The sequence below is a fragment of the Colius striatus genome, chromosome 6 (genome assembly GCF_028858725.1).
Source record: "Colius striatus isolate bColStr4 chromosome 6, bColStr4.1.hap1, whole genome shotgun sequence".
Taxonomy (NCBI): Eukaryota; Metazoa; Chordata; class Aves; order Coliiformes; family Coliidae; genus Colius; species Colius striatus.
The window spans coordinates 42,725,622-42,740,152 of NC_084764.1; the positions used below are offsets into that span (position 1 = coordinate 42,725,622).

General features: G+C 38.1%; 1 protein-coding gene across 7 annotated transcripts in view; it reads left to right on the forward strand.

Moving 5' to 3' along the window:
• Positions 1-14,531, forward strand: part of PPP1R13B (protein phosphatase 1 regulatory subunit 13B) — a 70,535-nt gene that overhangs the window by 8,605 nt on the left and 47,399 nt on the right. For 2 of the 7 annotated variants that reach the window (XM_061998897.1, XM_061998898.1), the window contains exon 1: positions 5,520-5,699. The exons of 3 other annotated variants lie outside the window; for them this stretch is intronic. In XM_061998897.1, coding sequence (XP_061854881.1) covers positions 5,574-5,699 — 126 coding nt within the window. In that variant the 5' untranslated portion in view covers positions 5,520-5,573. Of the gene's footprint in view, positions 1-5,519; positions 5,700-14,531 lie in introns of those variants that run through there. 2 more of the 7 variants (XM_061998903.1, XM_061998904.1) reach the window with 2 other exon arrangements.

A 14,531-nucleotide genomic window follows, 5' to 3' on the forward strand; every position in this document is an offset into this window, starting at 1 on the left:
GAAAAAAATCCCTCTCCTCGTGAAATAAGGCCACAAAGATGATGGAGTGCAGCATCTCACTGCTGATGAAAGGCTGAGGGAGCTGGGACTCTTTAGCTTGGAGAAGGGGAGACTGAGGGGTGACCTCATTCGTGTTTACAAATACGTAAAGGGTGGATGTCAGGAGAATGGAGCCAGGCTGTTCTCAGTGGTGGCCAATGACAGGACAAGGGGCAATGGGTATAAACTGGAACACAAGAGGTTCCAAAGAAATACAAGGAAGAATTTCTTCCCTGTTGAGGTGAGGGAGCACTGGCAGGGGCTGCCCAGATGGGCTGTGGAGTCTCCTTCTCTGGAGACATTCCAAACCCACCTGAATGAGTTCGTGTGTGATCTACTCTAGGTGGTCCTGCTCTGGCAGTGTGGTTGGACTGGATGATCTCTAAAGGTCCCTCCTAATCCTTAAGATTCTTTGATTCTCTGATTTGTGTAACTTATGATTGAAGACAGTACTGCAGCTGTTGGCATTCTTACTTCTGAAGGTGATACTTTCGATATATTTGTGGTGCTTTCAGTATAGTTCAGCCTCTCTTTTTCTCCCTTCTCCTCCCTCTATGCATACTAATTAAAAACCAACAAACCAAAACCAGACTTCTGAAATTGTATCTATCTATCTTGTAAAATCTTAGCTAGTCTGTTAGTCAAAACTTGGCCTGAATCTATCCCATCTAGGTAGAGACAGGGGTTTTCAAATTGCTGAAAGTCCAAATGTTGTTATAGTATGTCTTTGCTAAATGTCACTAATATCTTGATCACTTCCTTTGAAAAGATATAGAGTAAGGAGAGGATATTTGTATATTGTTATGGTATAATTGATGCATGTAAAATGGTTGGCAGGCTGTTAACCTTTTGGAGAGAGAAGAATGTGACAGCCAGAGCGCATACTGTGTCATGATGTGAGCAGCATAGGAAACTACTATTTCTAGTAAGTTCAAACAGTTCAGCTAATGATTACTTGCCTGAAACTATAAGTATCCCACTGATAGCTTATTTGGGCATCTTCTAGCATTTATGAAGTGACAGCCATTTCTTACAAATCCTGTAAGGCAGTTTTTATAGTACATATTTTAGATGCTTAGTCAAATATGTACTTGGAAACAGTCCAGCGGGTTCTTAGTGTTAAAGTTACTATTTAGATGCATCAACGGAGAAGTGATTAGATTTTCCTGCTGTGTATTAAAAACAGCCAGTTCTTGGAATCAAAATTTTGGATGAATCTTCAGACTATTGAATGGGTTAATTATTCTTCAGGCATCAAATAGTTGGGTTCTCTATGCTTTGGGAGATGCCTGAATTCCTGAAACAGTGTCTTATAAAAATAAACTATGAAACTCATCTCTGCATGCAGCTTCATTGCTACATGTAGTTCTGAATGTCTCAGCACTCCCAGTGCTTCATTTCCTTACATCCTGCTTTATTGTCCCAACTTATGTACATTTCAGGAAATGTTAGCTGCAAGTCTGAATCTGTAATCTTTACACTTGTAAATCATGTCAGGATGGATGCAGTGATTTTAAACCCATATCAATAGGGCTCTAGCTTGAAGAAGAGGAGATTGAGGAGTGACCTCATTAATGTTCACAAATACATAAAGGTGGGTGTCAGGAGGATGGAGCCAGACTGTTCTCATTGATGGCCAAGAACAGGACAAGGGCCAAAGGGTACCAGCTAGAACAGAAGAGGTTCCAAAGAAACACAAGGAAGAATTCCTTGACTGTTGAGGTGAGGGAGCACTGTAAGGGGCTGCCCAGATGGATTGTAGAGTCTACTTCTCTGGAAACATCCCAAACCCACCTGGATGAGTTTGTGTGTGACCTACTGTAGCCCGTATCACATAGAAGTCTTTATAGTCCCTTTTTTAGTGTACAACAGTGAGGTGTATTTACCATTTTATTGTTGTTTATCACTGCTTCAGCAAGAGCTACTTGAATATAGGAATAGACTATATCATTCCAGGTTTCCCATTGAAACAAATGAGGTTTAAATCAGTTTAAACTCTGAATTATAAACTGCTCTGTTTGTCCCAGTATGACTTTGGAGTCCAACTCAAATACTTACATTGAATGATTATATTTGTATGTCAACTACTGTGCTGTTGTCCGCTTTTATGTAAACGTAAAGAACTTGTGAATTTGATTCACATTCATGTTCATCAACCTTTAGACTAGTTTGATATCTTTTTAAAGTGGATTTTTTTGTATTTATGTTACAAAATTATACTCTGGAAAAACACTTTAAGACACATAAAAGCCACATTAAATCCGAGGATTTACTGTACAGTGTTTCTAATACAATATTTTTGTATTTCTGGGTGTTTTGTAACATTCAGCCTAACAAATATTTGTGATTTGAGTCTTCAACCCATTAGTGTATTATCCCCATTTACTGCTACTCCCTTCCCCCAGTCCTCTGAAGCTACTGTTCAGTTTGCTCTTTGAGTTTTAAAGGACTAAGAGGCCTTGGCACAAAATTACAAGTAAGCTTGATCTGGAGTGTGCATGTACTAGGCTGTATCTTTTCAGAAGCAGTTAGAAACTTTTGGTCATCTTTTTCTGTATCATTTATGAGATAATTGGAAATTTTTCAAGCAGCGAGGTCTCAGCAGCCTCTTTTCTAGAGCTCAGGGCTGAGAGTGTTTTGATTGTATCTGAATTTCTTTATAAATCTTTTTGTCTTCCCTTCCATACCTGAAGTGTGGATTGAAGTCATTCAGTCTATATAAGTTCTGCAGTTTTCTTGTGAGAAAAGATGTCATCACATTTGTGAAAGAAGGCGAAAATGTGAATGTGATGTACCTATCTATGCTTTTATAGATTTATATCTGCAGTGATACTGGAATAAACTGTGTAATGTACAGGGGACTTGGATGCTATTGTGTTTCTAATGTCATTTGGGGAACATTTGGTAAAAATCTCTTCTGCATACCCCAGGCCCCTCCTCCCCTGGAAAAGAGCATGCCAAGTGCAGTTTCTTTTTTGAATGTATATATCTGTATAAGTGTATTTGACATATTTGAATCAAATTATTTTGCACTTTTATTTCTTTACTCTTTGACTGGAAAAAAGAAACACTCGTGCCACAAACTGTCCTCATTGAGCGTACACTTGCTAAGAGTGGACTAGAACATGACTTCTTTACCTCAGTAAAATAAAGAACTAGGCAAACCTAGTTGTCAGTTTAAGTGGAAGTGATAAGTAAACCTAGGTACCTGTCTCATTAACTATTTTTTATTTACAATGACAATCTGATAGTTTGGTTTTTTGGTGATTGATTTGTTTGTTTGGGTTTTCTTTACTTTCCCAGTGTAATCCATGTATTTTTGGTTGGTCCAACTGGAGAAACTGAAAAGAAAATGTACAGAAAGCAAGCTAGTTTGGGTTGTTTTTTGGGTTTTTTTTAATTCTTTATCTTGTATGCAAACTACAGTAAGTTTCATCTGGATTTGTTCTTTAGATATTTGTTTCAGTTTTCCACAAATATGGAAAGCTGGAAAACATTGGACACCTCTCTAAATGGCTGAGAGGAAAATCCTCTTGCTTCTTTAAATTAGGACTTTGAGGCTGATACTATATTAAGCAATCAGAGGTTGTGCTATCTTTATCTCTCTACATATATCCTAATTTTATATTTTCCTTCCTAACAGTAACCGTTATAAATCAGTCATCCAAATAACTGTGCTGGATCAGATACTCAGTATGGAGATAACACATGTGTGGACTATATGAAAGCAAGGAGCTATACTGTGCTTGTATTGCTTTGGTTATTTATCTGATTTGACAAACTGCACACAGGTGTTTTCAGTTGTTTAAGAAGGGAGGATGACAGGGTAAAAGGGAATTTCAGTGCCATATCTGTTGATTTTTACTTTGTGTTCTTCCTTTGAAAGAATCCAAGGTTGCAATAAGGATGGTAGGCTTTAAATTTTGACCCTCCCTCATCCCTGTGATGTGCCTGTGTGTGTCATACCTTCTGACTGCAAAAAAGCCTTTTACAAGGTTTGGGGAGTTGTTTAGAAGAATTCAGCCAGTAGCCGTAGTTGAAAGAGTGGCATAATATGTGTTAATACAGGTCCAAATTTTCCTCTCAAATATTTACTCATGTGATGTAGTTTGTTTATCTGGTGGCTAAAGATACAGTCTAGTTTTGGAGAACAGATTAGATTTTTCCGTCTTTGCAAAAGCAAAACAACCCTTCCTCTTAAACTAGAAGCTAGAGGATAGTCCTTAATTAAAATGTTCTCAGCTGCTAACAGGTTACTTTTTTGTTAAGTTGCAGCATTTCATGAGTACCAATTATATTCTCAATAAACATCTCAATGTAATATATGTTTGCTGAGGAGGAAGGAAAACTGCATAGGATCATAACTTGTTACTGATAATACGTGTTAAGGGAGGATAGTGCTATTTCTGAAGGTTGAAACAGGCTGCCGGTGGTACCTTAGTAGCTTTTCCTTCTTTACTGCTGCTCATAGGGAAGGGTGATGTAATAATTCCGTGGCTCACAGATGAAGCTGAGAACCACTTACTTTTTTCCTTCCTGCAGTTAATGTGTAAGGTGCCACACAGAAAATTTAGCTTATAGGTTTAAGAGAAATAGGTTGTTCAGGTTCTTTCATGGTATGGTTTGGGTTTTTTGGGCTTGGCTTTCTTTTATCTTTTTTACCCCCTGGGTAAAAAAAAAAGGAGGCTTGTCTGCTCACTCTTTGTCAGTTTTTGCTATTAAGAGAATGGATCAGGCTGCAGAACACGCTTGGCTCATGCAATTTTAGAGTAAGAGCTAAATGCACTGCTAGTACCATCTCTGTCTGTTCCCTGCTCTGGATCCTGTGTAGTGTTGACAGGAATGATGATAAACATTTGCTGTCCCTTGACATGAAGAGGCAATCAGAAACATAGTTTACCATTTTATGTTCTCTGCTGCTTGAATTACGTCCAGCAAGGAGATGGACTTTGCCAAGAATGGAGTAGTGCTTGAGCTATAGTATTTTTAGGCATAAATACGTGGTGGATTCGTTGTTGTTTGAATTGTTTTTAAGCTGGTTGATCTTATAAAAACTTTTTCCCAATTTAAGAAAATTTGCCATGGAAGTGTCTTTTGATAGTTGTTAGCATCATTTACTCTTGGAACTTCTGCTCATATCATTGCCCCTTTCAACAGGAAAATGAATTCTGTCTCTTTTGAGACAGTCAGAGCCTTATATGTAAATTTATTTAAGATTAATACTTAGTGTTTGTCATGATTATAACAGCAAACAAAGATTGCTATTGCACAACGAGAGGATAGCAGAACTCCCCTACTGCAACCTTGCCTAATTAGGTGAAACTTGATCTAGGCTATCTTGTTCCTGTCACAACTGTGTCCTGTCTTGTTTCTTTAGAACATCTTATCACTGCTCGTCATTACTGCTTGAATTCATATGCCAGTAGACCAAAAATACTCCATTTAAGTAGTTTTTCACTCTAGTTGTTGCACAGAAACTTAGGTTTTAGCTCTACATAGTATTTTTCTATTCACCACTATTTACAACTGAGCACATGAAGAATATTTTAAGGATGGTTCTTCAGAACATTATAAAATCATCGAAAGAGAAATCTTGGCTCCCAGAAAGCACTGGACTTAATGCTAAAAACTGGACTAAGGACAGAATTATAAAAAAGAAGGTGGGATTACATTGCTTATTGTTTATTTGCTTTAAAATCAAACATTTGGGGATTTATTTGTGTGAAACTGAACAGTGTGTCCTTAGATTGGGTTAGAGCATGTGACTGTCGTACTTTTAATTGAAGGTCTGAGATTATTGTCTTATTCAGTGTATTAAATGTCTGAAACTTTTAATTTTATCCATATAAGTAGTTTAATTTTTAAAAAAAGTATTATTATTTATGGGTTTTGATCCAGCCAAAGTTGGTACTTGAGAGTAAAACAGAACAAGTTTGATTTTTAAATCTGCCATTTAAAAGGTGGAGAAACGCACTGGAAAGAGTTATTTTCTATTCTGTGCAATTTCCACTCTGATGGAAGGAAAGCTTCGCAGACTGCCTGTTGAATCCCAAAGGATGTATTCACTTTTCACTTCTTATGTTTTTGCCAAGCCAGTTACTAACCATTGAGTCTTAGATGGAATGGTATTCCCTGAAAGCAACATGGGAAACGGTCGGTATTTTGTTAATACTTTCTGCTCAGTGAGAGAAAACTGTGACAGTCCCGTCTCCTTTTGCTCTGTTGAAATGGAAAGGAAAGAGCAGTGCCTCTTGCAGTTGCAGCATTACTTATGGGTGTGTGTCTGTAGATTTCATTAAAGTCGTTCCTTGTTTGTAAAATGTAAAAGTGATATTCAGTGCTGCACGTCACCTTTATTAATCGGCAAGAAAGACCGTGTCTTGAGTACAAATACTATGTTAGCTGCTGTGGTTTGTTTTGTGGTTTTGCTCTCCTTTTGTTTTGTGTGTTTGCTTTTGTTAAAAAGTTGTAAATGAAAAGATGCAAATGCCTGTCTTCTGTATCCCATTGTTTTTTTTATGAGATCATTTTCAATGGAGTAGGTAGGTCAGGGTTTTCTGGAACTGAGTAGATTTTGGATGACTTTGCCGTAGCTGTTGACAAGGTCGAGCACAAGACTGTAGAAACATCAGCACCTCCCTTTCCTTAGCTGTGCTCAAAATATTTGTAATACTTTGAGAACACTCAGTTCTGTTATACAGAATCTGTGGAACACTTGTTACATGTGGATTTTGAAAATGAGGTTGTCTGTCAGGAAAATTAACCCAAAACTTCGTACTTAACCACGCTCTTCAGCTTTGCCTTGTGTTGGTAGAATGAACCATCCTTCAGGGTAAATTACAATATTGCTAATCCTAATACACAAAGACTTTGAATGGGATTTCTCATCATATCCTCCACTCAATTAAAAAAAGCGCCACCTAATTTTTTGTCCTTCTTATGTATTTCTTTTGGGTTTTGGGAAGTGTCCTATTTTGGAAGATTTATTGGTTTAGGGTGTTTAGAGTGTGTGGTTTATGGTATTTGGGTTGATTTGTGTGTTGGTTTGTTGTTTTTAGGGGTTTTTTTTCAAACCTTTCCTTTTGGTGAATATGTCTTTTTCCCCTCCAACTGGGAAATTGAGATTCTTATGTAATAAAATTATTTCTGAAGCTGAGTCATCTTGGATTCATTTGGTTTTGGTTTAATTTATTGCCAGTTGACCTGAGCTTACTGCAAATTTAGTAGCACTGCACTTGGGTTGTTCTTCAGCAACATGTCTTTAATGATTTGGAAGGTAAAATATTTAATAGTATTTTTAAATACATTGTTCATATCTCATAACTGGTAGAATGAAAAGGGAAGTTTCTATTTTAGTAGTGTCGTTGCAAGCTTGTCTTAGATTTGATGCATGATGTACTGGTTACAGATACAAATACTTTGGACCTCTGAACATGAGCACCAAGTTGTGTTTCTGATCTTGTACAATGAGATACAGTTGTAGTGCACCAGTGATGCCTCCTTCTATTCACCTGCGGTCCGACACTTGACCCTGTACTGGAAATCACCACTTCACTCCCTGAACAATTTGGTTCCAAGGACCCTGAATTGGAGATGTGAAGAATAGTAGCAACTGTGGACATAATCTTTATAGTTGATCAGAGTTTATGGACAAATGGACTTAAGGGAAGTTGACCACACTGTTGTAGCTGCTGTTTCGGTATAGAGTTTTGATGTCTCCTGAAGTTCTGACTCTTCCTGTGTGTTAGTGGTGCCTCCAGACAGTCACAAATGCAGCACCTGCTGCAGTTTTCTAAAAAAGATCTGGAAGAAACCACTATTTAAGGAATTAGCAACTACTAAAATATTCACTTTATAGCAAGGTTATTTGGTAGTTTCTTATCTAGATTAGCAATTTCTTGTACTACTTTAATAATCAGTGCCAAATTGATGTGCGTGCCGATTTGGGGGGTGTTCTTCAAGGTGCTTTAGGTAGACCTCTGTGAGATTAGGCAGGCAGGGCTACGTAAGTTTTGTCATCCTAAGATTCACAGACAAAAAAAAAAGTACTCTAAAAGATAAAAAAGCATATCCTTAATGAAGCCAGCAAGTGTCAGAAAAACTCTGAGACTTCTTTGGAGCTGCTTGATTCAAAGATTAATCTTCTTATTTGATAGACAGCAATGACTCATTTGCACTCATTCTGTAATCAATCAGAGAATATTAATTTGTGAGATTTTAATTATAGTTGTGTGTGTCACAAAAGATAGCACATGGCCCACAGTGTTTTAAACAGTGGAACAAAAAATATCAAAGCCTTGTTCTGGAAAGAATAAAAATCCTTTCCTTTGTAGTGCATGTTGATAATGGGGTAATGTGCTCAGCAAGAACTTGTCAGTGTACCTAGAATTATCCCTGAGTTTTTAAAGTCTCTTATGAGGTAACTGGTGTCTTGACAGTCCTTTGGTAGAATTATTTGTGTCAAGGAGCAACAACAAGATCTCTTGCTGTTTCTCCAGATGTAGCAATTTAGGAATCAAACCAACAGATAATACGATGCAGGAATGTTGAACTCATTCTGTAGCAAGTGCCAAATTACATTTTCCACCAGAAAACATCACAAGAGGCATGTTTTAGAGATTTCTAACTTCAGGCTGTGTTCCTTTAGCTAATGTTAAATATTGCACTTGGACAGATTTCCTTTTAAATCAACAGTTTTATTTGTAATGCAACCTCTTTTATTCTTTTAACATGAACTTTTTCAGCTGCACCCATTTTCCTTTCCGTAGCCACATGTTAACTGTGCAACTTTTAAATTCATCTATCCAAATTTTGACTCCTGCTTGCTTGTAACAGAACCATCTGAATCTAAAAGAAAGCATTCCACTGTAGTGACAAACAACAAACAGCTTCTCTAAAGATAACGTCTGAAGAGCTGGCAGTGGTTTGGTGCCATGGATTGACTGGGACTTTTAATATCACAAAGTACAGTCTAAAATCTGTTACGGGACTATAACGTCTAAATGGCATGTTAGTTTTCTTAGGCAGATGCTAGAAACTTGACTTTGGTATGTCAGTTGGGTTTTTTTTTAGCCCTGTTCATATCTTGCTGGTCACAGCCCTCAGAACACCCATTGGAGTCTGTGGGTTGCTTGTGGTGTTGTTTACACAGGTGAACTTCTAGTTACTATTGTTTTCATTAGGTATTGTTTTCCTAAAGCTCTGGAAGTCTTTCAGTTAACTACTACAATACCTTTCATGTAATAATCTGTGGATCTGTCTTGCTTAGTTGAATATATTTAAGTACATGATGATAGTTCCTTCTGCTAGCAAAAATGTTGGCTTATCTCTCTGCCCTACAAAAAGCCTGCCACAGAAAGAGCAAGAGGCTCCACATTCCAGATCTTCATTTGATGTAGCTTTTTATCTTTCAGTAATAAAGAGAAAGAAAATGTTGTAAATATTCCTCCAGCAAATAAATACCAATCCAGACTATATCCAAAACCTAAACACGGCAAAGGCAACAGTGGTGAAAGTCCTGAGAGGAAATCTCTTGTGTTTTTTGTCAATTTTTTAAACCATTGTGTAGGCCTTATAAAAATGTAGGAAAATCTTGTTTGAGGATTTCTTTTAATGCTGTGCTTCCACATTTCTATAAGAGGAGTCAAATAATTATTTAAAACAATAAATTCAAGTGAAATCTGTGCTCTAACAAAAGAAGTAATTTTGTACCCCATTACTAACTCTGTTAGCACGACTGTTGTGTGACAAGACTATTTTTTTTTTGCCTCCTGGTTATGTTTTGTATAGTCAGGTTGTTCTGTGCAGAGCCTGATGAAGGTTAATCAGTTTTTTTCCCCCTCTTTCAGTGGTTGTGAAACTGACAGTGAGTGCAACTAATGTAAGAGCTTAAACAAAGAATGCTTTTCACATAATCACAGAATCTTAAGGGCTGGAAGGGACTTTGAAAACTCATCCAGTGCAACCCCTCTGCCAGAGCAGAATCACCTAGAGTAGGTCACACAGGAACTCATCCAGCTGGGTTTGAATGTCTCCAGAGAAGGAGACTCCACAGCCCATCTGGGCAGCCCCTTCCAGTGCTCCCTCACCTCAACAGGGAAGAAGTCTTTCCTTGTGTTTCTTTGGAACTTAATTCTCCAGACTAAACAGCCCCAGGGCCCACAGCCTTTCTTTATAAGAAAGATGCTCGAATCTCTTGATCGTCTTGCTGGCCCTGTGCTGGCCTTTCTCCAGCAGTTCCCTGTCCCTCTTAAGCTGGGGAGCCCAGGACTGGACACAGGACTCCAGGTGAGTCCTCATGATGTGGGACCTGGGGTTGTTTAGTCTGGAGAGGAGGACACTGAGGAGGGATCTCATGAATAGTTACAAGTATCTCAATGATGAGTGTCAGCAGGTTGGGCCAGCACTTTTTTTCTTTTGTATCCGGTGACAGGACAAAGGGGTAAAGGGATAAAGCTGGAACACAAAAAGTTCCATTTAAACATAGGGAAAACCTATTTAAGTGTTTCAGCGAGGGAGCCCTGGCCCAGGCTGCCCAGGGAGGGTGTGGAGGCTCCTGCTCTGGAGGGCTTCAAAACCCACCTGGACACATTCCTGTGTGACCTGATCTAGGTAGATCCCCCCCTGCTATAGCAGAGGGGTTGGACTGGATGGTCTCTAAAGGTCCCTTCCAACCCCTAACATCCTGTGATTGCTTTCTGATAGCTTAAATAATCAAAGTTTCCATGAGGAGGGTATAAGGAGATAGGTTCTTATATGGACTGTGTTACTGTATTTATAGTATTTATTAGATCAGTTGTCTGAGTTAATTTATTAACTGAGGCTTAAGGCAATGGAGGTGTGGGTGCACAGTGTATTTCTTCTCGAGTACCAGTGTTTCAGGTCTTGCTAGCATAATAATTGAGTAAGATGTCTCTCTTGTTTCCATACAAGTTTTTGTTGAAGAGGATCTAATGAAATGTGTACCTTTTGGTTTTAATTTGGGATATTAGCTGAAGATCAAAGAAGTTGCATTTTTATTCAGTAAGACTGGCGAAAAATAGTGAGTTAATTCAACAGTTGGAGTTGGAGCTGTCAAAGGTGTTTAACTGTTCCATCAGCTACCAGATGGTAATCTAGTTTTATTTATGGCCATTGCCTAGTTTTATTTCAGTCATAAGTAGTTGCATTGTATTAGGGAATGCAGTTGATGTTGGGAAACTCAAGGAGGGAAGTTAGGGTGGTTTCTAGGACAATCTGAACAAGCTCATATTGAACAAAGGACATCGACTCATTTGAAAGATTGTTTCTATACAGTAGCATGTAAGGCATTTAGTTGTGGCGTTGTGGGATCTCTGCTGTGGTAGAGTTATGAATACCTCTCTTTTGCACAGCTCTGGGAGTCTTGTTTTTGGGTTGAAGTAGGAGATGAACTGAACAGTTAGAGAAGTTTAAGTAGTCAAAGCATCATATGCCTGATTGGAAATGCTTTTCAGCATGTTGACAGCTTACTTGTGTCTCCCATGTTTTGTAGCCGAAACGGCAAAGGAGGATCTTGAAGGAAAATTATGAGTGGGCTTTACAGGTGCATTTAAACCATGATGAACAACAAGGAAGAAAGCATGAAACTGCCTGCTTAGCACATGGGGAGCAGAAACTGGTGCAGACTTACAGTTTGGCATCAATTTCTTGATAAGAAGGGAAAAACAATGGGAAGAAGATTCTGCGTCACAATGGGGAAGTGAAGACTGACACATTCTGCTTCTCAGGACTGGTACAGAACAGCAAGACAGTAAAAGCCATAGGCATGAAGAAGGATTTTTTGTGTGACAGGCACAATGAGTGATAAAGGCATACCAGTGAAAAGCAGAGAAACATACAGCCAGTTTTCCAATCTCTGAGAGCATTAGCTGGACCAGTAGATACAAATAAAAAACCCAACTATCTGTTTTACATAGTGTACAGGTGGCTTGCTCATAGTCTTAGGTTGGTCCTGTTGTGTGACATTGTGTACTGGATGTAAAAGTTTTGAATGATTGAGATTCTGTGAATTGAGAGATTGTCAAATAAATGTTACAACAGTTACGATGTCATTTTACAAGATGAGCTTCACACATTCCTGTTTAGTAATCCATTTAAAATGAGCCATCATATGATTTATCACTTCTCCTGCAACTTAATCTTTTGCTTCTTTGTATTTTATCACCACATAATACTTCTGATTCTTATTTCATCACCACCACAAATAGGAACAGCTGTGATACTGACTTGAAAATCTAATTAATATTGCAATGTATTAATAATGTTCAGTATTTTGAGACTTTTTGTGTATGTTTCAGGATACTTATTTCTCAGCACAGTGTTTCACTTCCTTTGGTATTACTCAGACGACCTGTTTAAAAAGTAATTCTTACTTGGCCAAGTTTATTTGAGGAGTAGCATGATGATAGGTGGCTACAGCATCTTACTTTTTCATTAGTGTGATACCTTTCCCATAGCTGTCTAGCAGGTTATATTGTGAGTGATACCCAGATGTTGAGAAGGCAGTACTGATGCACTCTGAGCTGAGAGAAAGTGTGTAAGTGCTCAAGGTACAGCAAGTCTTGGTTTGGTCTTGCAGAGGAGACTGGAACTTTATGTAGCAGTTCAGGTCTGAATGTATGGAGAATTGAGTGAGTTTTATGGGACAATTTGCACCTCCAAGGTTCTTCTGGGTTCTTTTTCAGCCTGTCTGCAGATGCAGACAGATAATTTTGGATACATGAAGCAAGTTATCTGGGCCAGTATTACCTTTGCAGCAATAAAAAATGGAAACTTGGAAACCATGTAAACCCACATGATGTTAAGCCATTCTGTTATCCTTTCATAACACACAACAGGTCTTCCAAAAAAATGATGACAAGGCAGTATGCATCATATCATGACTTCAGTAAAGCCAGAGTCTCTTTGTACTCTCATAAAGTTTGGGAAACTTGGGTTTTATTTTGAAAGCATTGGCAAGTGTTAGAGGGAAGCTGTTTAGAATACTGACATTAACACTGTCAGACTGGTGCTGTTTAGTTTAACTGCCTTATTTAATTTACTCATATATTATGTATTCCTTAAATTTAAGTGCAGAGGAGAGAAAAAAAGGGGAGAAAAAAAAGTGTTTTCTATCCACCCCTGTGATTAGGAGAAAAACTATGGGATTTAAATACCGGTGAGGAAAGCTTTGACTAGACTTTAAGAAACTTCTCCTTGCAACAGGGATCCTGGGTTGCTGAGGTGATGGATTTTCCATCATGAAAGGCTTTTCAGAACAGGTTAAGCAAACAAATGTAAGCAAAGTAATGTAGGTATAGTTGATCCTGCCTGAGGCCAAGAGGCTGCATTAGATGACCTCTTTAAGGTTTCTTCTAAGCCTTCTTTTTTATGTTCATATGTGACTCTTTCCTCTTAAAAACAAGGTGAAATTCCACATCAGATAAGTATTCCATAAAAGATTTACTGAATATTGAAATTGTCTCAATCTTCTGTAGGGGAAAAGTAACATTGTGGGCAGTTTACAGTAAGTGGTTAGAGGCACTTTCATTATTACTTGTTGCTCTATCCTGTAGCTTCCTCCTAGCTTGTACTATGGCTTTTATTATATCTTCCTTTAAAGCTGCTATTGGAGAAACTCAAGGGTTAATTCCAGTTAAATGTACAGCCCTGGGTGGCTGCTTCTTGTGTGGAGGTGTAGTTACTTGAAAACTTCAGATCCAGCACACAAACTTGGCAAGCTGAGGGAAAGCAGAAACATGGACTAAAATAGCCTGACAAGGAGACTGAGAGCTTGAGGCCTGAGATTTCTTGGAACCTGTGCCTATTTCTAAAGTAGATAGACTGCTCTTGCTTAGTATCTAGCTGTCATTAATGCAAATCTCCAGTGTGATGTCCCACAGGTAAAGGTATTATGAATGTTTTTAAGAATTACCTATGCAAATTGAAGCACAGCTCTAAGTGGAGAGTGCTCATTTAATGAAGAGCTTTTAAATAATGTTTAATCTTTGTGTTTCAATATGTGATGTTACATTTTATTTACTGGGAACATCTGAAAGAACTTTCTTTGCAGATAAAATCACTAATTTTGTCACATTCTTTAGGGACATCCATTACTATGCTGTCTTTGTCTTCTAAATGTCATTATCTCTGTTCCGTCCCCATGAGTTTATAGAACAGTGTTGTGACTATAGATGGGAAATCAGGTGCAGATAGTAGTTAAAGGTATCTGTTTAATTTCAAGCAGTAGCTTAGGATCAGGTGTTTTCCAGAGATTTAGTATAATGGAGGAATAATTATCTTTCAATCAACCAGGAAAAAATGAATCAGTTTAGCATCATTGTATTGGGATTCTTGGTTTTTAGTAGAATATTTTTTACCTTTTCTTTCGTATAAGCCCCTCAGTTGTTAACTGTATGCTTCCAACTCCTGCACTAATTTACATGAGGGCCCTACAGAACAAATCCATTGAGACTACTGGATAAGACAGAGGC